The sequence below is a fragment of the Sapajus apella genome, unplaced genomic scaffold, assembly GCF_009761245.1.
Source record: "Sapajus apella isolate SASKATOON/1434 unplaced genomic scaffold, GSC_monkey_1.0 scaffold2, whole genome shotgun sequence".
In the NCBI taxonomy this organism is placed as follows: Eukaryota; Metazoa; Chordata; class Mammalia; order Primates; family Cebidae; genus Sapajus; species Sapajus apella.
In genome coordinates this window covers 48085948-48112028 of record NW_022436942.1, presented here as the reverse complement: position 1 = coordinate 48112028, position 26081 = coordinate 48085948, and the positions used below count along the sequence as shown (strand labels likewise).

General features: G+C 37.3%; 1 protein-coding gene and 1 pseudogene across 9 annotated transcripts in view; both read left to right on the top strand.

Moving 5' to 3' along the window:
- POC1B (POC1 centriolar protein B) overlaps positions 1-26081 on the top strand; it is a 93360-nt gene that overhangs the window by 54633 nt on the left and 12646 nt on the right. For 5 of the 9 annotated variants that reach the window (XR_004274828.1, XM_032297274.1, XM_032297259.1 and 2 more), the window contains one exon: positions 5247-5327. The exons of 2 other annotated variants lie outside the window; for them this stretch is intronic. Coding sequence is in view for 4 of the 7 variants with exons in the window: in XM_032297274.1 (XP_032153165.1) it covers positions 5247-5327 (81 nt within the window). In the remaining 3 variants the exon portion in view is untranslated. Of the gene's footprint in view, positions 1-4904; positions 4928-5246; positions 5328-26081 lie in introns of all 9 variants that reach the window. 2 more of the 9 variants (XR_004274835.1, XR_004274834.1) reach the window with 1 other exon arrangement.
- LOC116557252 lies at positions 19619-22785 on the top strand (annotated as a pseudogene).

Here is a 26081-nt window from a genome sequence, read left to right as displayed (position 1 = left end):
GGGTTAGGGAAGGCGAATGCCTGGCCCCCGGGGGGGGGGTTTTGGGGGCCCCCGAACCCCCCCATTTCCCCACGACCGGGAAAAAAGGAAACCCCCACTAAAAAAAAAAAAAAAAAAAAAAAAAAAAAGTCAAGTTTATGAAATTTTCTAGACAGGGGACAACTTTAGTATTATGAATAAATAGTTGCTAAGTATCAAACTGTGTTTTAAAGTCTCCAAATTAATAACTATGGATCCCTCACAAAACCAAAGACTACTTAGTTCAAAACTTTCACCTAGAATGGAATCATCAGAATATAAGTTGTGCTGTGTTCATTTATGATTAGTAAACTTTACTTTCAAAATACTAAATTTGGTAGATTAAATTTTTTTCAAAGCTTTAGGCAAATTTACATACGGTTACTTGGGAAATATTTTAAAACTAGAAAAACTTTTTTTTGAAGTCAGTATTAATGACTTAAGGAAAAGAAACAAATCTTATTAAAATATATAGAATAAATGGTATCTAAGTGAACAGATTAATTTTTCTAACTTTCTCTGTTTGCAGTAACCATGAGTGTTTTATTTCTGAGTTTGAAACAAGATAACATTTCTGTGATTTGTATTATGTTTTCTATGAGACTCATCTGAATTGCATAATCTCAATCTGCTGAGTAAAATAGTTTGGCCTTTTGCAAAAGCCACCCATTTGCTAGCCTTAAGTGCTTCACTTGTTTGAAGGTGGAGAATCCTGCAGAATCTTAGATCTTGGGTACCAGCTGACCAAATATATAAATTACTAATTCCTACATGGGTAGAGGGGGTGATAGCCAGATTGCTTTTAAAATAAATGAGAGAAGGAGGCCACATGAAAGAAGGCATGAAATATCAAATTCTCTCTGTGTGAAATAGCCCCCTCCTGTGTTCTTCCTACTTATCTAACTACAGATCCTTTGTAGTACTCCTGGCCTAGGCACTCCATCTTAATTAAAAACATGAGAACAGCACCTTTCTCTTTTTTTGGTGGGAAAGAAGCCCAGTTTTTATACATGGTATCTTGACCCTCCCCACATTGTGCTATAGCACATCACTAGTTCATGCTGACTTTATTTTCTTCAGACTATCAGGAGCTGAATTGCATTGTCCTGCCCCTAGACAAAACCAGACTTTCCTTCAGTGTGTGTGTCTGATACTTTTCTCCTGAGTAGACCCCTTCCTTCTTACATATTTTGATGGGAAGACAGTAGAGCTATTCTAAGGGATGGAGATAGATCTTAGTGACAGTAAAGCATCAAAATAGTTATTCTAGGAGAATTGCAGAATATTGTAAGAAGGGATTACAATTAGTTCAAAAGAATTTTTTCATAAAATAATGTTCTGATGGCTTTCAGTTTTTTATGGCCATTGGTGATTACCCTAACATATAAATTGCATAGGAAATTCTGTATGATATTTAGCAGGAAGGAAAATGTTCTTTACCTTAACCAAATATTTATGTAATAATATTTTGTCATAGTCTGACCATGATTCACTGTTGAAAAGTACAAGTGATCTATTTAAGACTTTTAAGTCTGAGATTGGGTTTTTAATCTCAATTGTCTAATAAGGTTGAAAACATCACCAATTATGATTTTTTAAAATGACCACTTGTCTATCCGCTTTGTATTCTGCTTCTAACTGTGGTATATGCTTATACTGTTTCAGGCCTCAGTAAATGTTCTTCAGAGATTGCATGAGGATAATTATATAACAATGTTCTTAAAAAAAAAAAAGAATGTTCTAAGTGTTTTATACAAATTAAGTTAATATTCCTAAAATCTCAGTGAAATAAGTACCACTATTATCCCATGAGAAATTGAGATGTATGTTAGTTAAATGTTTAAGTTAGTAAGTGACAGCACTAGAATTTCCACCCAGGCACCTGGTTCCATTCTGTGTTTTTGACCACTTTGATGTAATGCTTCATTACATTTTATCTTGTTAACAGATATAAAAGTATCTGTGTGCTGGATGTTGTACTAGCTTTAGAATATGTAGCAATGAACAAGATGGGCATACTATTTGCCCTTCAGAAGCTTGTAATCTAGTCAAGTCTTATGGAATTTATTAGTAGAGCTTTTATGTTCATAGAATCCTCAATATCATGGACACAGAGAACCTCAGAGGGGGATGTGGAATGGTACCTTTGAGGTCATACAGGCTAACCTTTACCTCATTCATTAGTCCCAGTTACACACCCTTGTTCAGCCATGGAGATCTTGGCCTCTCATAGGCAGCCCACTTCATTTCAAGGCAACCCTAATTATTAACATATCCTTCCCTTTAATAAATATTAGGAGCTACAAGATACTGTTAGTATTCCTGGAAGTTAGCTAGCAAAGAATTTAACTATATCATGCCCTCATCATATTTTCTTTATGGAAATGACTATAAATGTTTACTTAGTAAGAACTTCCGGCTCTATTTAACTTATGTGGAAGCAACGTATGCCACAATGCAGTAAAATTCTGTTAATCACATCAGGACTTGTTTCCCAACTTGTAGGTCAAGGATTTTTTTATGACATGTGCTGACTCTGTGATTTAGATTTCTTTTTTTTTTTTTTTCCCATTTATTTATTTTATTGCATTTTAGGTTTTGGGGTACATGTGAAGAACATGCAAAATTGTTGCATAGGAACACACGTGGCAGTGTGATTTGCTGCCTTCCTCCCCATCACCTACATCTGGCATTTCTCCCCTTGCTATCTCTCCCCAGCTTCCCACCCCCCACCGTCCCTCCCCTATTTCCCCCCAACTGACCCAAGTGTGTAGTGCTCCCCTCCCTGTGTCCATGTGTTCTCATTGTTCAACAGCCGCCTATGAGTGAGAACATGCGGTGTTTGATCTTCTGCTCTTCTGTCAGTGATTTAGATTTCTTGAGCAATTTCAATTTCAGATGGTGCAACTAGATTGTATTTTCATAGGTAAATGATTTTCTATCTACACTAGGTGGCAGTAGATGAAAGTGAATAAAATGTTTACAAGCAGTCTCTCTGGACAGCGAGTCTTAAGATTAAAAGGAATACAAAGCACTCACATTTCTGTTCTTTGCCTCAACTCTGGTCTTAGAGTCAGTGGAGGGAGGCTATGTTTGTTTTCTGCTTTATGGGACAGCCGGGAAGAAACAGCGGTTTTGGCTAGCTGAGCTGACCGTCCCTCATCCTCACCCTGCACAGCTTTGTTTCTTCTTTACTGTAACATGGCAGTTACACCTCCCTTTTTGGCTGGATAAGTATAAAATGCTTTTACATTTCTAAAACTACAGCCATACCCATCAAGCACAGTAAGTGCTTTAAAAATTACTCCACTCCTCTTAACGCTGGACTGGCTCAGCCTTCATCACTACAGACCTGGATTAATGCTGTAGTGTCCTCACTGCCGTCCCTAATTTATTCATGATACTTTATGTGTCTCTGTCAGATTACTCTTTCTAACGCACATTTTAGCTTCCAACTTTCTGTGCCTTCCCAAATTCCTTCACCCTTCACAATTTGACCCTTGACAACCTTCTTTCTACCTGTCTGAAAGTATGTCAGCATTCTTCCACTGTGCCGTGAAGAATGCTCTTTTACTCATCTCCCTCTCTTTGTTTTTGTTTTCTAGATCTTTTATTAAAGAGCCACCATATGTCATGCTTCCTCCATAGGAAGCCTTTCTCACTATCTAAGCCAAGCTTGTCCAGCCCACGGGTTACATATTGGCTTTGAATGTGGCCCAACACAAATTCATAAACTGTCTTGAAACATTATGAGATATTGTTGCAATTTTTTCAGCTCATCAGCTATCATTAGTGTTAGTGTATTTTATGTGTGGCCCAAGATAATTCTTCTTCTTCCAATGTGGCCCAGGGAAACCAAAAGATCAGACACCCCTGATAAGCGCTCAGTCGATAGTTTCTTCTTTAAGGTTCTTTAGTACACTTACTGGTACCATTCATTTGATATAAAGCTCTGCTATCTTTGTTGCTTTTTGTTTACTTCTTTGTATTTATAGTGTTTCAATATAATTTTTAATTTTTTTGTCTTATAAATATCCTCTCTCAAAGGTAGTCACCATTCTAGGTAATCATTCCCTTGCTTTTGTAACTTTATATATTTGAATCTATAATTATTCTTAATTTTGAATGAGTTTGAACTTTATATAAGTGGAATTATATTGAATATACGTTTCTGTAACTTGCTTTTTAACTTAACATTAAAGTTTTGAGATTTATACATATGAACTCTGAATTCATGCATTCATATATTGTTTTCACTGTTGTTACTGCATTCCTGTGAATTTGTCACTGTAGTAATTCTCACAGCCTGTTTTACTGTTGATAGACACTTAGAGTAATTCCAGTAGTTTTTTGGCCATTACAAACAATGCTGCCACAAACAGCATTGGCATCATTGAGCTTTCTAGTTTTTGCAGTTTAATAGGTATTAAGTGGTATTTTGCTTTAATTTATACTTTTCTTATTACTAATGTTCTGAATATATTTGTTTTCCATGTATACAGCACTCTGCTTTTGAGCTCTTTATGATACAGCTTTCTACTTATTTGAGCCTTCTTTCATGTTAACATAAGTTTTATTCTTTTCCACAAGGTCTTACGTATTTTTGAATGTTTATTCTGATGTATTTTTAAACTTGTATGGTATTCTCAATGGTGTCCTTTTAAGTTTTTGAATTTTCCAGCTGTGTGCTAGAATGCAGTAGTGCAGTTGATTTCATATACTGATTTTGAGACTAACAATCTAATTAAACTCTGAATATTCTAATGATTTAGCAATAGATTCTTTGGGCATTTCTTCATAGATAACATTATATATGATGAGAATATTATTTCTTTCTAATTGTTATCTTAATACCTTCTATTTCCTTTTCTTACTGAACTGGCTAGGATTTTTTTCTTCATCTTTTGAGGTGGGTCATTTTATTTTACTTTTAATACTCCTTTTTAGGTAAATTACATTGATTTTCTAAAGTGAAAACCTTTTATTTCTGGGGTAAATTCAACCTCATTAAAATGACCTTTTCTCATATGTTAGTAGAATTGGTAGGCTAGCATTTTGCTTAAAATTTTTTTATCCATAGTAATGAATATACCAATATACTTTAATTTATTATATATATATAGAGAGAGAGTATATTTTAATAGAAAATGCCCTCCAGATTTTTACAAGTAGCATTTGGTTTCTTCTGATATGAAAATGTCATAATTTTTTTTTATGTGTATATACAGATTAATCCAAAGCTTGAGGTAATCGATTTGCAGATCTCTACTCCCCCTGTTGTGGATATCCTTTCTTTTGATTCTACCACAGTAAGTTGGGTTGTTTTTTGTTTTGTTTTGTTTTTGTTTTTGATATTTAAGTAGCATATAATCATTTGACATAATCCTTTTTCCTTTAAAAATGTTGGGGGAGGAGATAAAATATGGGCTAGGTAGCCTAACATTTTTGTATAGGAAGAACTTTGTAGAGTCATATTTACCATGCATCTAAATAGCCACAAGGGGAATCAGCACCAATTTCCAGAAAAGCTTTTACTTTGAGGTCCTTGAGCTCAGTCTAATTCATACCCACTGTCTCATGTATTAAGATGCCATCCAGGTGACATTTCACATGCTATTGCATAGCAGATTCCTTGTTATGTTATTTGTCCTTCGGAGGTGCAAAACTTACTTCTAGTCTTCTCATTAGAAGCTGTAAGAAAAACAGCACTGCCTTTGTTATAATCTCTTGATAGAGTATCCAGAAACTAAGAAATATTTCTAATATTTTTATAAAATATAAAAATTACATATATAAAAATTTATAAAAATGTAGTTTATAAAAATTACATATATAAAATTTATTTATTCATTGTTTTCAAAGTCTTCAAAGATTAAGAGTTTTAGCCTCTCCATTTAGGATTCTGTTTACTCTTTCCAAGGCAGATCACTGCCACAGTTGATCCTGCTATTCAGTGCAAAACTAATTGTAAGAACAATTGGGAAGAACAGCATGGTCTTCTACAACACTGCTGCTGTGATGTCAGTTTAGTTAAATATTTTGCGTACATTTTTAATTTATAGCCAAAATAAAACCCTGACATTATGACATTACAAATTCTCTAACAGATGTCAAGAAGAGTATTTATTGTAGAGGAATTCTACAGAGGACTAGTCCATTTTGAGTCTACCTTGTATCAGAAAGCATTCTAATTATTCAAGGGTCCTTTCAGTGTTAATCCCATAGCAGAGAAGACTCCTAGATCTCTCACAAGTTTCAGTGACAAAAACCAAGTGAGGGTAACCAGTGGGCTGATTGTTAAAGGGAATTCCAAGAATCACTGGTGACCACTAGGACTTCAAACTGATCTGTGGTCTTGTTTCTTACAGTATTCATGTTTGTAACTCCACCAGCTTTGCTGCATTAATTTAAGAAATTAAAAATTAATTGAATATCTACAACTTGCTACAACTTGGCTTATAGGAGGTGTTCAATACATTTATGTTCAATTAATTACAAAATGCATGTTGTAGAAGTTTACAAAATCTGATGAGTTAGGTTTTCCCCCTGTAGTGAGAAGGAACAAAAAGATAGGTTTATGAGATATGCTGCCTCCTTGTGAGGTAGTCAGTAGACTAAAATTGCACATTCCTGACCTAGAAAATATAATGGATCTCTTTGGTCCACCTTTGAGACTCACTGTCCCTGCCAGTACCCTTCAAGTTTTGCAAAGCCTCATTACGTGAGGAATCCAGACAGCTATTGAGGTGGGCATAACTGCCTCCTAGCCAGGAACATCAGGGTGTCTCTTCTAGTATAGATTGTACATATTTATTGTAGATTGTATGTATCTATTGTAATATACATCTATACTGCAGGATCATAACTCAAGGAATATAAGGGATATGTGGGACTTTGAAAAGACAATTCTGTTTAAGAAACATATGATATTTAATAGCTGTGCTACAAAACAGAGTAATAAAATTGAAGAGTAACATTATTATCCTCAATGGAAAATATTAGGTTGAATTATATGAAATGGTCATTTTGTAGGAAAAAGTCTAATATCAATGACTTCACATGGTTTCACCCAATATATAAGCATTAAAAGGAAGACTCCACTGTTACTTTGAGTTGTATACCTGATAGTATGTAAAAATCCACCAAACAAAAAAACAGCCTCAACAAAACAAAATCTTGTTTGCTATAAACTGGTTTGAGATTATGCTAATGTCCCATCTAGATAGATTATAATCTGGAAGATAGTTGCTTGTTGCCAAGCAAGGTATAAGGACTTTATAGAGGTTCATAAAGCAGTTATACTTTTTAAAATAATATCTCCAAAGGGTTTTTCTTTAAATTTTCAATGTGTATTTCTTTTAGTTTAATGATAGATAATTGGTTAGGAAACTAAAATAAAATTGCTTTTTCAACTATTTGCCATTCCATTAATAAAGCAGTAAATAAGCCTTAATTATAGTCTCCTCCCTATTTTGGCAATTTCTCTTTTGCTTCTGCACAACAAATCAGACATAATTGTAAAGGGGATTTATTTCTGCTTTGGCATGAAACACAATTGCATTAAATATTTTTGGTGTGAATTTTGCATGCGATTGTAATTTAAAAACCTGGAGAAATACTCGAAGCCCAAAAAAAGCAGTGTTTAAAGGTAATTTTTGTTATTGCTATTGTAGTTACTGTTTCTTTTGAGGGTTGGTTTGTTTTGTTTTTGTAGACTGAACGTTTCCTTAAAAATACATTTCATCAAGATAGGACCTTGAAAAGATGTCTGTTTAAACCTCAATTTGTCAAATTTCTAGTAGCATAAAAGAAGTTTGTTATGGTGTAAGAAATAGTTGGCCTCTATTTCTACTTTCACTTGATTTAATATATTCAGGAAGATTTGTAGACTCAAGTGTACTGATGTCTGTGCTCTGATGTCTTCTTACTACAGAGAAGAGATTGTGGCATACAGTCTTTTTGCATCTTTGTGGCTTGTGCTTGTGTCTCTAATGCCAAGCTGGAAATTTGATACAATATTTGTGGATTAAAATAAGTTGTTACTAATCTATATTTTTAAACCTTTATTGTTAAAAAAAACAAAAATTTCTGTAAAGGAGTATACTGGTGGCCATATAAGCATAGTTTTCAAATGTGGTTCTCAAATTCCTGACTCTCTATTCTGATTATATTGTCACTTATTATATACCAATTTCCTAAAGACTATTTAGTTCAAGATTCTGTTTGAGTCTTTTAATGTTTTCATTTTATAGTTAAAACTAGACAAGGATTCTATCATCAAAATTATGTGAGGGCATTTGTCATTAGCATTGACATGTGGTATAGCTACACAGGATACCCCACTCCTCTCTTCTAAAAAGACAAGCAAGATAAGAATTTGTTCCCTACATTTATCCTAATACAAAGAGTTTTAAACTGAGCTCAGTGACTCACACCTGTAATCCTAGCACTTTGGAAGGCCGAGGCGGGTGGATCACAGGAGGTTAGGGGTTCTAGGCTAGCCTGGCCAACGTGGTGAAACCCCGTCTCTACTAAAAATACACAAATTAGCTGGGCATGGTGGTGCACTCCTGTAATTCCAGCTACTTGGGAGGCTGAGGCAGTAAATTGCCTGAACCCCGAAGGTCGAGGTTGCAGTGAGCTGAGATCATGCCACTGCACTCCAGCCTGGGCTACAGGTGAGACTCCGTCTCAAAAAAAAAAAAAAAAAAAAAAAAAGTTTTAAACTAACTGTAAATAAAATTTATCTTAAAAGACTCTAGGATTATTTTTTTTTATCTTTAGGAAAATTGTATTCTTAAATTCTGATGTATTAATTTTATTGTTTGTCTTATAAATGAACAAAATGAAGTTGCTAATCCTTTGATTATCAAAATACTGGACTCTTTTCAGAGAGTTGACACGGTGCTCTCATCTTCGTCCTGGCAACTGTGCAGAATATGAACATAATGCAGAATATGAGTATGCCTTTCTTTAGAATTAGAGACATTATTTATTTCAAGTCAAATTAATTTACAGTAAACATGCAGTTATGTTATAGAAAAAAATCCAAGAGTCTACAGTCTTTTGATGTTCCATCAGTCAAAATAGTTAAAGATGTCCTGCATGAAGGCATTACATGAGATGCTGAGGGAGATATCAAGTTGCTGCATGATCTCAAGAAACAAACAACCTAGCTGGATATAAGTAACAGAGTAAGAAATCAGTGTTGGTTTCAGAACATTAGATGTCAAGTGTACATGAATGTCAATGAAAGGTTGTTAATGGGCAGTATTCAGAAGAGATCACTAATGGGCTGGAGTAAACTAGAGGACTTCTCTAGAAGAACACCTTTGACCAGTTCTTTTTTTTTTTTTTTTAAGACAAGTTATCTCACCCTGTCACTCAGGATGAAGTGCAGTGGTTTGGCACTATCTTGCCTCACTGCAACCTCCACCTCCTGAATTCATGTGATTCTCCTGCCCCAGCTTCCTGAGTAGCTGGGATTGCAGGCACCTGCCACCACACCCAGCTAATTTTTGTATTTTTTAGTAGAGACAGGGTTTCACCACATTGGCCAGGCTGGTCTTGAACTTCTGACCTCAAGTGATCTGCCCACCTTGGCCTCCCAAAGTGCTGGGATTATAGGCATGAGCCCCTGTGCCTGGAGAGAAAGCAGGGTATAAGTAGTTGCTTCAGAACAAATTGAACACATATGAACCATGGCAATAAAAATGCATCAGTCTAGTTTAGAGTCTTTAAGTTGCCTAAATCAATGGACAGCAGATGTGGTAGAATCCAGGAAGGATGTCTACTCACACACATATATTTCTGAATAAGTATTTATTAACTCACTATTCTTGGCTTTAGAGAATGTGAACAAAACAAAAATACCTGCTCCAGAGAAGGCTGCATTCTACATTCCAGTCAGAGAAATGCAGTTCACAAATTTAAAAAATAAACTGTATATAGTATAGGGAAAGCAAAGGAGAAAAAGGCACTGAAGGCAGAGAGGAAAAGATAGGAAGAAGGCTGCAATTTTAGCTAATATGGCCAGGACAAGAGTCACAGGGGCCTTTGAGTAAAGAGCTGAAGGAGTGAAGGGAGCCAGTCATATGGCTATCTGGGAAAGGCTCTGCAGGAGAGTGGGAGAAGTGATAGATAGAAGGCCAGATTGCAGGTGACACAGGAGCCACTGGCGGGTTTCCTGCAGAGGAGGGATATGATCTGACTTATGTCTTAACAGGTTCACTCTGCCTGCTGTACAAGAACAGGCTGGCAGTGTTGATGAGGGTGGACAAGAAGACTAATTAGGAAGCTAATGAAATACTCAGACAGGAGGCAATACTGGCTTGACCCAGGGAGGTAGCAGAGGAGGTGGTGATAAGCGATCGGATTCTGGATGTATTTTGAAAGCAGAGCCAAGAGGATTTCCTGACAGAGTGAATGTCAGCTGTGGGATTCCCTATCTCCTTTCCCCAGGGACAGTAAGATGTAGCCTTGAGTAATCTCAGGATAGCTGAGAATATCTCCTGGCTCTGCATCGTTTTGGCAGAGGGGCTGATGAGAGAAAAAGAATTGTGGTTTTCCTGTATTCTGTTCTAGGATCGGAAAAATGATTGGCTAATTCAGTGCTAGAGGTATTCTGCTGTTTCCATGACTTTAGGAAGCACACTCCTTCTTAAATGTCATTTAGATTTTCATGTTTTAGCAAAGTGCATTGGTTTCTCTTTCAGAAAGTTTTTTCTATCAGCCTATTTTTAGGAAGGAAAAGGTTATACACTTTCATGGAGATTGTCATATGGTATATGCTACCTGAAAAATATTAATGTGCTGACAAATATATGGAAACACAAAGAGTAAACTTGCAGATACAGAGAGCATATTTCCATGAATGTTGTGGCAACAGTTCATCCTGGTTACTAGACAACATTGCGTAACTAGTGCAGAGTTATTTCAGTTCCTAACTGCTAATACAAGCAAAGATTTGAAAGACTGAAGGAACACGGTGTATGTGAACTTCTGTGTCTTAAAACTAAAACTTCTGACTTTGAAAGTGTAAAATGGTCATATGCAATGTAAAGGTTTTAAACTTTGCAGCAGTTTATATGGTGGCATTTGATTTGTCAGTTTAGGGCATATGACTTCTGAAACTAGGTATATTTATCCATAATATACCTAATAATAAACTAGTTATATTTATCTTTGCGGCTGCTTGCTAAGCATTAGGAAACAGACATTCGTATGGTATATTTAAATGCTGGTTTAGTGGCTCTGAGGTATGTTTCTCCTGCCCCCACCCTTCTCTAAGGGTATGAAAGGAAATGAACTTAAGCATTTATGAGATCCAGGTCTCTGGACTCCCTAGCTGGTGTCTCCCTCAATTTATCTTCCTTTTAAGAGTTAAGAGACTTTTTATCTTAACTGCAAATGATAGTAAATATGTCAAGTGGATGTAGTAATTTTTTATCTAGTAACTCAAAAAGTTAAATGTTAAACCCTAAGATGCTTAATTGGAATAAAAGAGAAATGTTTATAAGGTTTGAGAAACTATTTAAAAACATTCCCCTTCAAAGTTAAAATAAGTGAAGTAATTAAATTGTCAAAGACATCTAAAAAAGCAGAACATACATGATAACTAATAAGTAAATGAGGAAAAATGCAACATTTTCAGAGATCTCTTGCCATTTAGAAACAGAAAACACATTTGTATTTTTTCAGTTACAATCTTTAAAATAGAGATAGGAGAGAAAATATTAGAGACTGGAAAGAGACTATTAGCAAATTAGTTGGATCTTTGCTTTTGAAGTACGTCATGACCCATATATTATAAAAACTGCTAACATTTGTGAATGTGATGGCTGACATTAAAAAAAAATGCTTTGGGATTGTAAAAAAAAAAAATAAAACAACTAAAATGTAAAATGTTTTAGTTTGTTAAAGGAACATGGCTTTTTTTTTTTTTTTTTTTTTTGATAATCTGGATAGCTGTAAAGTTTTACTAAGAGTATCACTGTAATAAAAAAGTAACAATGAAGTCCAGAGGCTTCTTCCCCCCTTCAAATAAAATATGCTTTTTAATAAAAATAGTAATAATCACTAAGTACCAATTTTTAAATTAAGATATACTGGCAAATTTACCAATTTGACCTTCTTTTTCTTAAAGTTTCAAAGCCACAGGGAAAGAAAACACTAACAAATTTACCAAAAATTAGATACTCATTAAATTTTACAAAATAGTCCTATTTAAAGAACACTTTATGCAATGAAACTTGTCCTTATTCCTGTTGACAAAAGTGATTTAGGACTTAAACTTTGCCATATAAAATGTGAAGACAGGAAAAGAAAAAAAAAAAAAGGAAAATTCACAAAAGGATTTATAAATCATGCTATTTGGGAGCCCAGTAAATACTTTTTAGAATTTCCTTTAGAAAATTAGCACACTTCTGGGAACTGGAGGTGTTCCCGGTATTATTTCTGCCTTCCAACTTCCTGAGATACCATATTTCTAAACTGTGACGCCGGAGACTACTGCAGTAATATCGACTGTCCCAGGCCTGGGAACCTAAGCTGCATCCCCAGTTCCCACAGCTGAGACCGAGGCATGCTGAAAATGCCCAACAGCTCTCAGCCCACACATCCAGTAACAACTGGTTCCTTCCTCTTCCTGTGGAAGAGAAACATCCTCTGAGATGAGAAGAAATGCACCCTGAGGAATGCAAGAACAGCAGTGAGCTTTTCACACAGGAAATTACTATGGTAGCTCTCTGAAAAGTGCTTGTCTCCTGGACTGTCAGCCCATAATGAGCTTCCTGCTGACCTAGAGGATGGTTTACTACAGAACTAAATGCCGTTTGCGTTTGCGGGGCTGTCGGAGTTTCACGGAAAATAGTGAACTTCGCTTTCAGCTGTTCTGTATGTACATCTATACCCCTCTGGTTTTGAGTTATTTGGTGCTGCATGGTTAGTAAAACTAGTTAGCTTTGCTCCTCTATTTTGCCACTTGACAGTTAATTATTGGTGAAAGTAGTCAGCAAGTCTGCTAACACATATTTTTCAACCAGTTCTTCCTATTTATATGCTTTCAAACTATATAAAATATATTAGGGCTTCTAAAGATTTAAAACCTCACCACTTCAGTGAACTGGCTATTAAGGCCTAGGGCTGGTCCCAGCCTAGTTCTTTCCGTGTCTTTCAGTTTCTTTGCTTTTACTTTCTGAGATTATCAGGCCACACTATCATACATCCTGCAACATAAATTATGTTGCTTTCAATCAACCAACCAACCAATCAACCAACCCATCACTTAAATGTCAAATTGACTTTTACAGTGGAAGATTTTTTAGTATAATTTGATTTTCTGTTTTTTGTCTTAATTCCTATTTTGTTTTTCTCTTACTCAGGTTGGTGATGGCCCCTACAAAGCTCATATTTTATATCGTATATACTTTTTAACCTGCTTTCCAAATCATTACAGAATTTTGGTGGGCCTTAGTATTTATGGTGGCAAAATTCTCTTACTTTTTATGTATCTATTTGGATTATTTTTCTGAAGCACATAAGAGTTGTTTGTTTTAAGTTGAAGGGGAGATGGAGAAGGAATGCCAGGCATTTCCTTTTCCTTTTCAGAATGTCATTTTAATGAACATTCCTCTTTCCTCCTTGTGAGCAAACCATCTCAGCTCTCAGCAAGGGACCTCTGAGTGTCTAGTTTCTAATAATTCAGTCTCTTGCCTTTGTACCCTAACTCTAGGGAGCTTTCATACATTTAATATCTCTGCTTACCTCAGAGCTCCCTTTTAGCATTTACAGGCTTATAAATCCGTTTAACCAGTTCCCTATATTAAATTCTCTCTGTTAAAATAAGGGATGTGTTTTCTGCTTCTCTGCTGGACCCTTAGTGATACATAGTAAATCATCCCAAAGAAATAATAAGATACACACACAAAGATTTCTATTCAGAGACGCCTATTCCAACATTGTTTGTAATAACAACATTAACATGACAAAAACCTTTAAAGGTTTTGTATTTATTTTTAATTATTTAAAATGTTAAAAGCCTTAAAACAGCTTAATAAGCAAGAGATGTTATCAAGTTAATTTCATGTTTTAGTGACTTGTGAGCTTTGACATGTTTATGATTAATCTTTATTTGTATTTCTGAGGATTGTGTATTTGTGTGCTTGGCCCATTTTCTTATTTTTCATTTTAAAATTGATCCTTAGGTAATTTAAATTAAGAAAGTTGACCTCAGTCCATGCGCAGTGGCTCACACCTGTAATCCCAACACTTTGGGAGGCCGAGGCAGGTAAATCACAAGCTCAGGAGTTCGAGACAAGCCTGGCCAGCATGGTGAAACCCCATCTTTACTAAAAATACAAAAATTAGCCAGGTGTGGTGGCACATGCCTGTAATCCTAGCTACTTGGGAGGCTGAGGCAGGAGAATCACTTGAACCCGGGAGGCAGAGGTTGTAGTGAGCCAAGATTGCACCACTGCACTCCAGCCCCGGTGACAGTGTGAGACTCCGTCTCTAAAAAAAAAAAAAAAAGAAGATTGACGTCTTGCCATGTGCTACAAATATGTTTTCCTTGCTTCTCATTTCCCCTTGAATTTAGTTTCTGATTTTCGATAGGTTTAACTGCATTACCCTTTTGAACAAAATGGGTGGAACAAAAATAGTTCTACTATTTTTTGTTGTTTGGATTCTGTGCAAAGAAATTCCATCATCAGTCCCCAGACAGCTTACTCTTCTTGAGATTTTATTTTTAACAATAAAACCTTAAAATCCAGATGTATTAATTTAGTTATGAGGTATAAATTTATAGTTAACAAAGTACTCTCAGTTTGCATTGTTTCACTGATTTGAATTACCTTCTTTAAACATTAAATTCATATGAACTTGTGTCTATTTGGAGACTTTCTCTTCTGCCTTATTGATCTGTTTGTTCTTAATCTATTTGTTCTTGATCCGTTATCATCTGTTCTTGATCCATTATTATATCTTTTTAATTATTGTAGATTTAGAATATTTCTTTAAAATATTATGTAATGTACAGTTTTTACCTTCAAAACTTTCTTGGATGTTCCTGCCTATTACTTATCCATATGAACTTTGAAATTATTCTGTCAGTTTCAAAAACCATTCCATTGGACTGTTGATTGCCATTGCACTAGATTTATAAAATAATTTGAGAATTGCCAACTTGCAAATTTGAGTTGCTTGTCTAGGAATGAAGTATTATAGACAGGGATTTTTTCCCCTTTTTTCCCTTTCATTTATTGTTTAATTGACAGATAAAACTATATATATTTCTTATGTATATCATGATGTTTTAAAGTATATATACATGTGGAATGGTTAAATGTAACTAATTTACAAATGTGTTATCTCAGTGTTTCAGTAAATGAAATTTAGGATCATTCTCATTGACATGCCTGTGGTTCCCATAAAAATAGCCACCATTTTTCACATACTACTAAACATTTTACCTCATTACTAAGCATGCATGTACATTCTCGCATTCCAACAGTTAGCCTTAAAGGGTAACTTGCCCAAAGACACACAGCAAGGACGTGATAGGGGCAAGCAAGGGTCCAATTGAACTAACCTCAGAGCACAGACTCTGAACACCAGCACCAACCTGCTTCTCAGATGTTTAGACACACAGACCACATGCCTTGCCACTCTAAATTCTGGTTTTAGCTTCCTTGTGGTCAATATGGTTTAAGTAAATGTTTTCCACCATAGTACAGTAGCCAAGGGGGCTTGATGTGTATCTCTGGTTGTGGGGTGGGGGAGGGAAAGTATTGAGGACCTCCAGTTTGGGAACAGGTGGAGAAGCAGGCCCTTGAGTCAACCAATGCTTGTGAAGTAACTGGTTGTGTAGGCTACTCTGGGAATTTAAGCATTGCTTGTTCCTACTTGCCAAATACATAAATCCTTGACACACACCAGACTTTAGCACACACAAATCCTAACTTACTGTTAGAATGCTCATCAAGAATAATTGTTTTTAAGGCACACTTGTCTCTTACTGATTATCCAGAAGGTGTGCCATATGGTGCACTCGTCACAGGTTGTTGAAGCCTAATTGTGTGGATGTAGCTTCCTGATATGAATAATTATTTGATGTGTCATGTCTTTAACTGTCTTTCATAATGATGTAATGGCTTTACCTCCCTTAGCAGGGCTTTGTTACTATTCCCTGACTGCTCTCCCCAGGTTCTCACTTCTGCCCTGTCACTAATTTTCAGTTTTTTTTGTTTGTCTGTTGAGAAAAGATATTCTTAGTGGTAGGAAATCTGTATGCAGAAATTTCTTTTGGTGGTGTTATTGCTGTTCTGATGTGTGCAGGTATTAATTTATTTTGGAATAGATGAGAACATCAGTTTTAATCATTGGTTACTGTGATTTTTACAAAGTGAATCCTATTTTAAATTGGCTTTTTGTTGCTGGTGTTTGGCTGGCTGGTTGGGTTTTGTTTGTTTGTGTTGTTGTTTTTTAAAATGGAGATGAGGTCTTGCCACATTGCCCAGGTTTGTCTCGAACTCATGGACTCAAGCCATCCTCCGGCTTCAACCTCCCAAAGTGCTGAGATTACAGGCATGAACCACCATGCACATCCTGACTTTTATTTTCAAACAGAGCTATGTTTTCCTGGTAAATATCCTCAGTTAGTTGGGTTGGAAATCTTGGGGGCAAGACTTAAAAGAAAGCCCAAGTCTGTGATACAAACTGTATGGCTGTGGGCAGAATCCAGGCCATGTCTTCCAGTTTTTCTCGCTCTCTCTCTCTTTCTCTCTCTCTCTCTCTCTCTCTCTCTCTCATGCTCTTAATATTCCTCATTATCATTGCATTATCTATTGTTTTAGGGGGTCCAGTTGCTCCATGTTCAGGGCTCCTCAGCCTCAGTTTGCCTCTCTTTGATCATATCATAGAGTTGTATGTGTTACAGTGTTAACACCTTGTCCCCATAGGTGGAACTTTAAAAGTAATTTTGCTATTTACTTGGACACTTCTGTTTGAAGCTTCGGGTCCAGTAAAATACATTGGTGCCCTACTTGGTCCATTCTATAAGGTTGATAATATAGAAAATAAATTTATGTTAAATGACATCTAGTATCAGGCAAAGTACCATGCTGAGTAAATATTATTCTTAATTCAGAACTAGGCATTTTGGGGATAGCAATTTAATAAAGTTTCAAGATGATAAATATCTAAAATAATTCCTTATGGAAATATGTCATTAAGATACAGCAAAAACAATTATGTGCTTTGGAAAATCAGTTGAAATTTGAAGAATTTGACGCAGATTTGTACTTTTAAAAAATTTTGTGTACTTTTTGTACAGTTCTGTACACAGTAAAATTACTAAAAAATTCAAGATATGTACACTGTTTTAGATTATTTTATTCTTTCCTTTTCTAGAAATCATTTACATATTAATGGTTCTATGAATTATATATATAATAAACATATGGCTGTCTTACATTTTGAGCACCTTATATAAAAAGATCACATGAGAAACTTCAAACATGTCAGATTATGTTTTTTTAAATTACTATTTTTTAAATTGAGTATATTGATAAGTTTACCAAATAGTTATAATTGAGAAAAATACTTTTGATTTCAAAATAAACTAGTGCTCACCTTAAGTGTATTGAAAACTTTTTATTTAGAGAGCAGCAGTTTTCTCTAAGACATTATTATATTATTAATATTTAGTTAAGTATTAAGATCTGTTCATTTATCCTACAAAGTGCTATGACTATTTTTATGTATTTATTCATCAAAGAAAATGACAGTCATGGAGTTTATATCCCAAATTATGAGTATGTTTTTGAATATGTTTTGTTTATTTTTAGTTTTTGCCTTGGCATCCTTTCTAGGCAGTTCTCCCGGCAACAGTAGCATTGCTTCTGCCTGTCATATGTTTTTTGCAATTGAGCTCTTCCATTATGTTTTCCTACTACAACCTATTTCATGCACATGTTCTAGCTATTTCATCCAGTGATTAATTTATGTAATTTTTCCTATAGGTTTTTACAGATCCTAAAGTACTACAAAATTTTTTTCCTAAGTGTAAGGAGAAATTAAGAGAATTGAAGCCATGGGAAAAAATGAGAATGTACTAAAAATTTGTGTCTTTTCTTCCTGCCTTCATCCTTCCCCAAGCTACTCCTTACACCAAGGTGGGATATTTGGATCTGACCATGGTAACTAGGATTTCCCTGTTTTCCTCAGCCTTTTATGTAGTTGGCAGAGGAGAATCTGGCATAGTGGTAGACTATACGTGGAGACTGGGGCCAACTAGCTTGTTAGAGTGGAAAGCCCAGTACATGTGGAAATAATTGCTCTTCTGTCCATATCTCTGCAGACCCCAGATGAGTGGCAGAAACAGAAAATTTTTTGCCGTGCTAACCAAAGATGAGCTGGATTTCTGTGGGAGCTGAATTTAGGGTGGTGCATCTGGTGGTGGTAGCATCATGAAGGGAAATGACTCAGCTTAAGTCAGGTTCAATGGACATTGTTCATTCATTTCACAAACATGAACGTGCCAGACACAAGGTAGGAGCTGGGGATGAGGGATGTGTGTGGGTTATAACGGTAAGCAAAAACTGTTAAAGTATGAATGTTGGTACAGTGAAAGTATGAATTGAAGGCAGTAATGTGTGGGATCAGAGAGCGTTTTTCTGGAAAAGATATTTGAGCTGAGATCTAAAACCTTGCTACTCAAGGCTGGGCACAGTGGCTCACGCCTGTAATCCCAGCATTTTGGGAGACCGAGGCAGGTGGATCACCTGAGGTCTGGAGTTCGAGATCAGCCTGACCAACAATTCCAAACCATGTCTCTACTAAAAATACAAAAATTAGCTGGATTTGGTTGTGCATGCCTGTAATTCCTGCTACTCGGGAGGCTAAGGCAGGAGAATCAGTTGAACCCAGGAGGCAGAAGTGCAGTGAGCTGAGATCACACCAATTCACTCCAACCTGGGTAACAGAGTAAGACTCTTTCTCAAAAAATAAATAAAATAAAACTTTGCTACTCAAAATATGATCCATGGTCAGTTTGCTTGAGCATCACCTAAAAGTTTAGTAAAAATTCAGATTCTCAGGTCCCATCCCAGACCTACCAAATCAGACCCTGCATTTTAATAAGATTCCCCAGGTGATTTGCATGACCATTACAGTTTGAGAAGTGCTGATCTAAAACCTCAACAGGAGTTGAAGTGAAAGGGTTGAGACTACTGGAATGTTCTAGGCAGAGGGCAGAATATATACAAAGGCCCTGTCTGTGGGGGAGCTTGCAGTACTTTAAGGCCTGTAAAAAAGAGTTGGACCCAGAGATGGAGTGGGATAAGGTGTTATGTGAGCTAAGCCTAGAGAGGATCATAGGAATCAGGCATGCAGGCCTTTTCATGATTTTACCCTTTGTATTTTGAAAATAAGCTTCCTGCCCAGCTAAATAGACACATGGAAACTAGTTAAAAGAAAAAGTCAGTAGTCCACCCAAAGTAGCTGAATTAGGATCATCGTAGTAGAAATCAAGAGAATGGAATTCATTTGAAAGATAGGTAAGCAGGGATAAGAAAGGGGTTAGCAAAGATAATCCAACGATATGCCATTCATTGAGGTAGGGGATTTCCTAAGGGGACCAAACTTGCGATTTCAAATTCTAATTTGGACATAGTGAGTTTGACATACCTTTGAAACATCCGGGAGTACCTGTCAATATGCAATTGTGTACACATCTGTAGCTTAAAGAAAAGGTGTAGAGTAGAAACAAAAATGAGTGAGTATTCTGCATGTATGTGGTACAGTAATTGAAGCAGGAGGCATAGATACAATTGCCTGAGTAGAGAGTATAGAATCAGAAGAGGGTTTGGGACTATGACCTGAGGAATTTGAACAAAATGATCTGATGAAAGAGGATAAGCCTGCAAAGAAGGCAGAGAAGGACTAGTAGGTGGCAAGGAAGCCAAAGAGTGTGGTGTCATGGCAGCTGAGGAAGGAGGAATGTTTCAAGAGGACAATAGAGTCAGCATTGCCAGGAGTCCAGAGAAAGTTTGAAAAATGTTTGATCACTTGGTGGCGATTATTGGTAACCTTTTGAAGGGCTTTTTAAATCAAGTAATACAGATACAAGCTAGTATGAAGGGAGTATAAAAGTGAGTAGAGGGAAAAGTGAGAAAAGGAGTCAACTGTATTAGATTTTTAAAATCTTATTTAGTAAACTTATTGAGTACCTGTTATATACCAAGCAATGAGAATGTACAAATGAAAGGACAAGTTCAGTAATAATGATATGTGCCTATATTGCTATGGGAGTAATTAGTGGGGTGATTAAAGAGACTGTATGGTGGGGGTGGGGGTCAGGCATTACCTGGAGAATTTGAGTGGAAGACAGAAAAGTTACAGATATAGCTTCCCAAGAGTGAGTGATACCTGAGCTGATTTTTAAAGAATTTGCCTGATAATAAGAGGAAGGAGGACAGAGCTCAGCAAGCACAAAAGCAAGAAGCCCTGAGAGGGGAGTGAATTCAGGAAACTGGACATTTCAGGTTTGCCTCAGCATTGCATAAGGTTGAGAGATGGCAAGAGATGAGATAGAGAGAAGATGAGGTTGGATTGTGAATGATCTTAAATGTGTTTTGAGGATTTTTGGAGGTATTTGGATTCACCCTAAGAATTGGGGGAACCAGTAAAGGAGTTTTAGCCAGGAGAGTGACAAAAGCAAATTTGGATTTCAGAACAGTTACTCTGAAGATGTGAAAAAGGAGGGGTTGGAGGGAGGCAAAACTAGAGGCATGGAGAATTAGAAGGCAATTGCAGTAGTAATCCAGACATGAGGTGATAACTGTCTGATCTAGAGCAGTAGCATAGGGGATGAAGAAGAGGAGACTGACTCATGAGATACTGAAGAGAAAGAGTCAGTAAGTTCTTACTGTTTACCTTACTTACATGGGAGAAGAGGGAAGAGTCAAGAATATCTCCCAAATTTTTGGCTGCTGGCTAGTTAACGGCACTGTTTATCAGGACAGGAAGAGACAGGGCTTAGGTGCAGAGCATCCAGTACAGAAATCTAGATTTGAGAATCTTGACTTGGTTAAGACACTTGGTCCCACAGGGTGACCCCTAAACTACTGCTCCATAGTAAATGTGATAATGATTATGATAAAGAGATGATCTGCACTAATTGCATCTCATTCATCAAGAAGAATTTTTAAAAGAATGCTTATTTGTTTTTTGTTTTGTTTTGTTTTTGAGACTGAGACTTGCTCTGTCACCCAGGCTGGAGTGCCATGGCACGATCTCGGCTCACTGCAACCTCCACCTCCCAGGTTTAAGTGATTCTCCTGCCTCAGTCTCCAGAATAGTTGGGACTACAGACACATGCCACCAAGCTCAGCTAATTTTTGTATTTTTAGTAGAGATGGGGTTTTGCCGTGTTGGCCAGGCTGGTTTCGAACTACTGACCTCCAGTGATCCACTCATCTCAGCCTCCCAAAGTTCTGAGATTACAGGCATGAGCCATTGTGCCCAGCAAAGAATGCTTATTTGAATCATGCTGGTTATTTGGTAAGTTGTGAGAGTGAAATTTGAAATGGATAAAGCCCATCATGTTTAATGACTATGAAACGTAATGAGTTTTGTTTCATTTAAAGCATGTTATAATGTTAGTGATTTGCTTTAGTGGTGTTATGACTTCCTCTTTAAAAACTTCCTGCTTACTCATCTGTGTCTATGTTCATGCACACACATTCATGTGCATGTTTGAGAAAGTATATATTACCGTAATTCTTCATCATTCTGATTATAAAATAATAGAATCTAGCTCATGTTCTCTCTGACTCATGACATCTATAAAAAGTATTTTTGAATTTTAAGGTTATATTTGAATGTTATTTTTGGTGGGCCAGTTTTCCCTATGGTATAGGAAAAAAAAATCTTTCTATATAAGCATAGCCATTGTTTTTATTATCTTTGGCTTTTGAGTTTCTTTCACCAGCAAAATAAGAAAGGAGGAAAACACCTACATGAGTTTGTAAGGAGGAAAATGTACGGAGGAAAAATATTTAAACGGCATTGTGTTATCGTAGAATTTTATTTTTGGTTGTTTATAATGAAAGATTTGTTACTGATACTTTACTCATAAGCAATTTAAGGATGCTGTTGGGCCCGCCTGACCCGTCTCCGCTTCCGGATGTCACTACTGCTACATTAGTGGGGGGGAGGGGTGTCCTTTGCACCTAGCTACCGCCCCAGCTCCGGGGCTTCGCCACCGCCACCCCCCGCCCCCCGCATCCGAGCTGGACCCGACTGGGCAAACACCTGGCTCCTCCGGAAGGCGCACGAGACAGCCTTCCTCTTGTGGCTCCGCATTGGCATCAGGCATCGGGGTCATCTCCTTCATGCAACGTAGCATAGGTCGGGAAGCAGCATATGGCTTCTTCCTGCTGGGCGACCTGTGCATGGTGTGGGGCAGTGCCTCCTACGCGGTGGGCCGGGCAGTGCTGTGCTGGCCCGTGCAACTGACGCTGGGGGACGCGGCCGCGGGGGCCCTGGCCGCCAGCCTGCTCTGGGCGTGCGCCATGGGCCTCTACATGCGGCAGCTGGAGCTGGACTTGGATCTGGTGCCCGAAGACGATGGGGCGCCCTCTGCAGCAGGCCCTGATGGAGCCGGCAGGCCACCACCCAAATGAGCGACATGGCCGCGGGGCCTGGCAGGCGCCGGACGGTGGCGCCCGAGGACTAGGACATTAAAACCTGACCGCCCCTCCTCCAGAAAAAAAAAAAAGAAGAATGCTACTGTGGCTGGACGCAGTGGCTCACGCCTGTCATCCCAGCACTTTAGGAGGTCGAGGCGGGTGGATCACCTGAGGTCCGGAGTTCTAGACCAGCCTGACCAATATAGTGAAACCCCGTCTCTATGAAAAATACAAAAATTACCTAGGTGTGGTGGCATGCACCTGTAGTCTCAGCTACTCGGGAGGCTGAGACAAAAGAATTGCTTGAACCTGGGAGGCAGAGGTTGCAGTGAGCTGAGAGCGCACCACTGCACCCCAGCCTAGGCAACAAAGTGAGACTCCATCTAAAAAAAAAAGAATGCCATTCTGCCTGGAGATTTTTATGCCATAGTTTTTCAGCTGTATCCAGTTATATAATCTTTATCAAAAGGTTAAATATTTTAGGTGAATTTCATAGATTAATTGTTTGATGTTAGATTGGCCTCCTATATTATTGTTAGGAAATCTTTTCATCCAATAAAATAATGGGACTAGAATTTTTAAATAGATGATAGATCTTTGTCTGCTAACTTTTAAAAATATATATTAAACACATTTTCAGTCAGCTGCCTGAAAATGAAAACCTTTTATCACTTTTAAAACGACATCTGAAAATGTCTTATTATTTTTTCTTTGGGATTTGTTGAACAGTGTGAAAGATAACAATAGATCTTTGCCCTATTCATTTAGCATGCTATATGAAAGGTTCTTGTTGAATTCGATATGAAACAGATAATGAGGATGGATTCCTTACTCTGAATGCCCTTCACAGTGTAATGGCTACTTGTTTTCCCTTTTGAATTTGCAGAAAATTTTATGCAGAAAGTTGGTGTTATGTTCATTTGGAGTATTGGAAATATCATGCAGTTGCAGGCTTTTTAGTTTAATAGTAACTCAGCAAAGAGAACACTAATTCTGTTTCACTACCTGTTACCCATTTTACCCCCTACTCCCACATAATTTTGGTTATTAGTTTTATCATTAATTAAGATATGTCTGGTGCAGTACTCTTTTAGATCAGCCTACAGCATTAGGAAGTAGATCCACTTTTGAGGAATTGATGGGTTATATTTTTTTAATCATGTAACAAATGAAACATAGAAGCAAATTTTTGTACAGATTTCATTTGTCCTAGTTGTATACTACCTATTCATGGCTTCAAAATTAATAGGTTTCTCTGTAGATGAGAATAAAGATTAACAATAAAGGCAGACAGTATTGTGGCCTTAGCTGTCTTTTCCAAGGTGACTGAATTAATCATTGGGATATTCCAGTTGATAACTACATGGTGTATTTTTCAAGTCTTCTGATAAAAATTCAATTTCCAATTTGGTCTCAAGAAGAAAAAGCAAAATCCTCTATAAAATCTTATCCCCAAAGCCTGAAGGCTCTTTCTTGAGAAAAAGATGTATGTTTTCTCCTGAGGGACAAACAAGTCTTTCCTAACTGAGAAAATTTAGTTTGGAGGACAAAATTTCATACAACGTTTTTTGATTATATCCTAGTCATACTTTTAAGTCAGTCAGACTTGATCAGATGAGCGTGTTCCTACAAGGATACATAATACACTGTTCAGAAGATAGAAAAGCGTCATCTTCTCCTTCAGGATCAACAGCCTGTTTTCAAGAATGTTAGGAATTGAAAATGAATTCTGTGTTGTGGTCCTGTGACACCTCCATCTGGGTGACTCTACAGTACCATTTTCTGTTTCCTTGATTGATCCATCCACTCCTTACTCAACACTGGCTTTTGATCTTAAGAAACAAACTAAATTTAGAGCAACACTCTGAGTCACTTCTGAAAGGCAGCCATCTTCTTTGTCAGAATTCTCAGATGAACTCTGTGACTATCTGAGTCCTTTGTGCTGATAGCAAACTTAGTGTAAAGCCTCCCACTCTTTGGCCAACATTTTTCTAGCCCTCTCATTTTGGTAATTCATCAGCCCCAGAAAGGCATCCATCCAGCAAGCCTCCTGCTTTACGCTGCCTACTCCCTGTGTCTGGGCATCCTTTATCCAACTTACATTCTGTGGTCCATCATTACATCCATGGTCTTGCCCCTTTCTCCCTCTGTTATCCTCACCTAGAAAAATGCCAACCTGGGTTAAATCTGTTTTTCTGCCTTCTCCACGCCTACACCGAAGGGGCTGGATTTAACTAAACAGCCATCGTGGCTGGTCTCACTATAAATTTATTTACACAAAGCTCCATGGCGCTCAGCCACTGTGTATCCATCCCATTGATCGAGTCGTTAACCCCTCACTCTCCTGTGTTATCAGTGCTCTCTTTCTGCTTGCTGTTTCCAAGAGCACACATTTGTGATATATTTCTCACCTTCATAAATAAAAACTTCATTTGACCACCCCCATCCCTTTCCAGCTCCTGTCTCATTGCTCTTCTCCCATTTATAGCAAAAGTCTTCTCAAAAAAGAGTTGCTTAGGTTCACTGTCTTTATTTCTTCATTTTACATTCTTCTGAGTGCTATTCAATCAAGCATTCATCCCCACTCTTCTACTCATATCAAGGTCCCAAGGACTCATCTAAGTCCACCTGTGTGTGGCACTTAATCCTGGTAATCCCTCCTTCCTCCTGGAAGCTCTTTCCTCACTTGACTTCTGGGCCACTAGTCTTTAACCTCAGGGGCCACCAGTCACCTTTCCTGCTCCTGCCTTCTAAAGGCTTTGCAACTCCTCTCTTGTTTGGCTCATTCCTGAGTGATCACAGACCTATGGATAAAAAGATCTGATGCCAGTAACTCCCAAATTTATATTTCTGGCCCCAGCCTCTCCATAGAAATCTAGAATCATACATTTCCAATTGTATTAATGACTGTTCCCCTTGTAAGTCTAATAGGCATCTCAAATATAACATGTCCAAAACTTATTCTTTACCACTTCTCCATTTAAAAATTGCATCAGTGTAGCTACCTCATAACATGGCACCTTGCTCAGCTTTTTCTTCCTAACCTTTGTCACTTAGCATTACATCATATATCTACATATTTACTTTTCTCCTTTACTCACTGCAGTATAACTGCATGATAGCAGGGCCTCTTGTTTATTCACTCCTTGAGGTAGGCAGGACAGCCATTCCTAAAAAATGTTTATGTCTTCATCCGCAGAATCTATGAAAATATTTCCTTACATGGCAAAGGGGGCTTTGCAAATGTGATTAAGTTAAGCCTTTTTTTTTTTTTTAAAGGGATGGAGTCTCGCTCTGTCACCCAGGATGGAGTGCCGTGGCGCGATCTTGGCTCACTGCAACCTCCGCCTCCTGGGTTCAAGCGATTTTCCC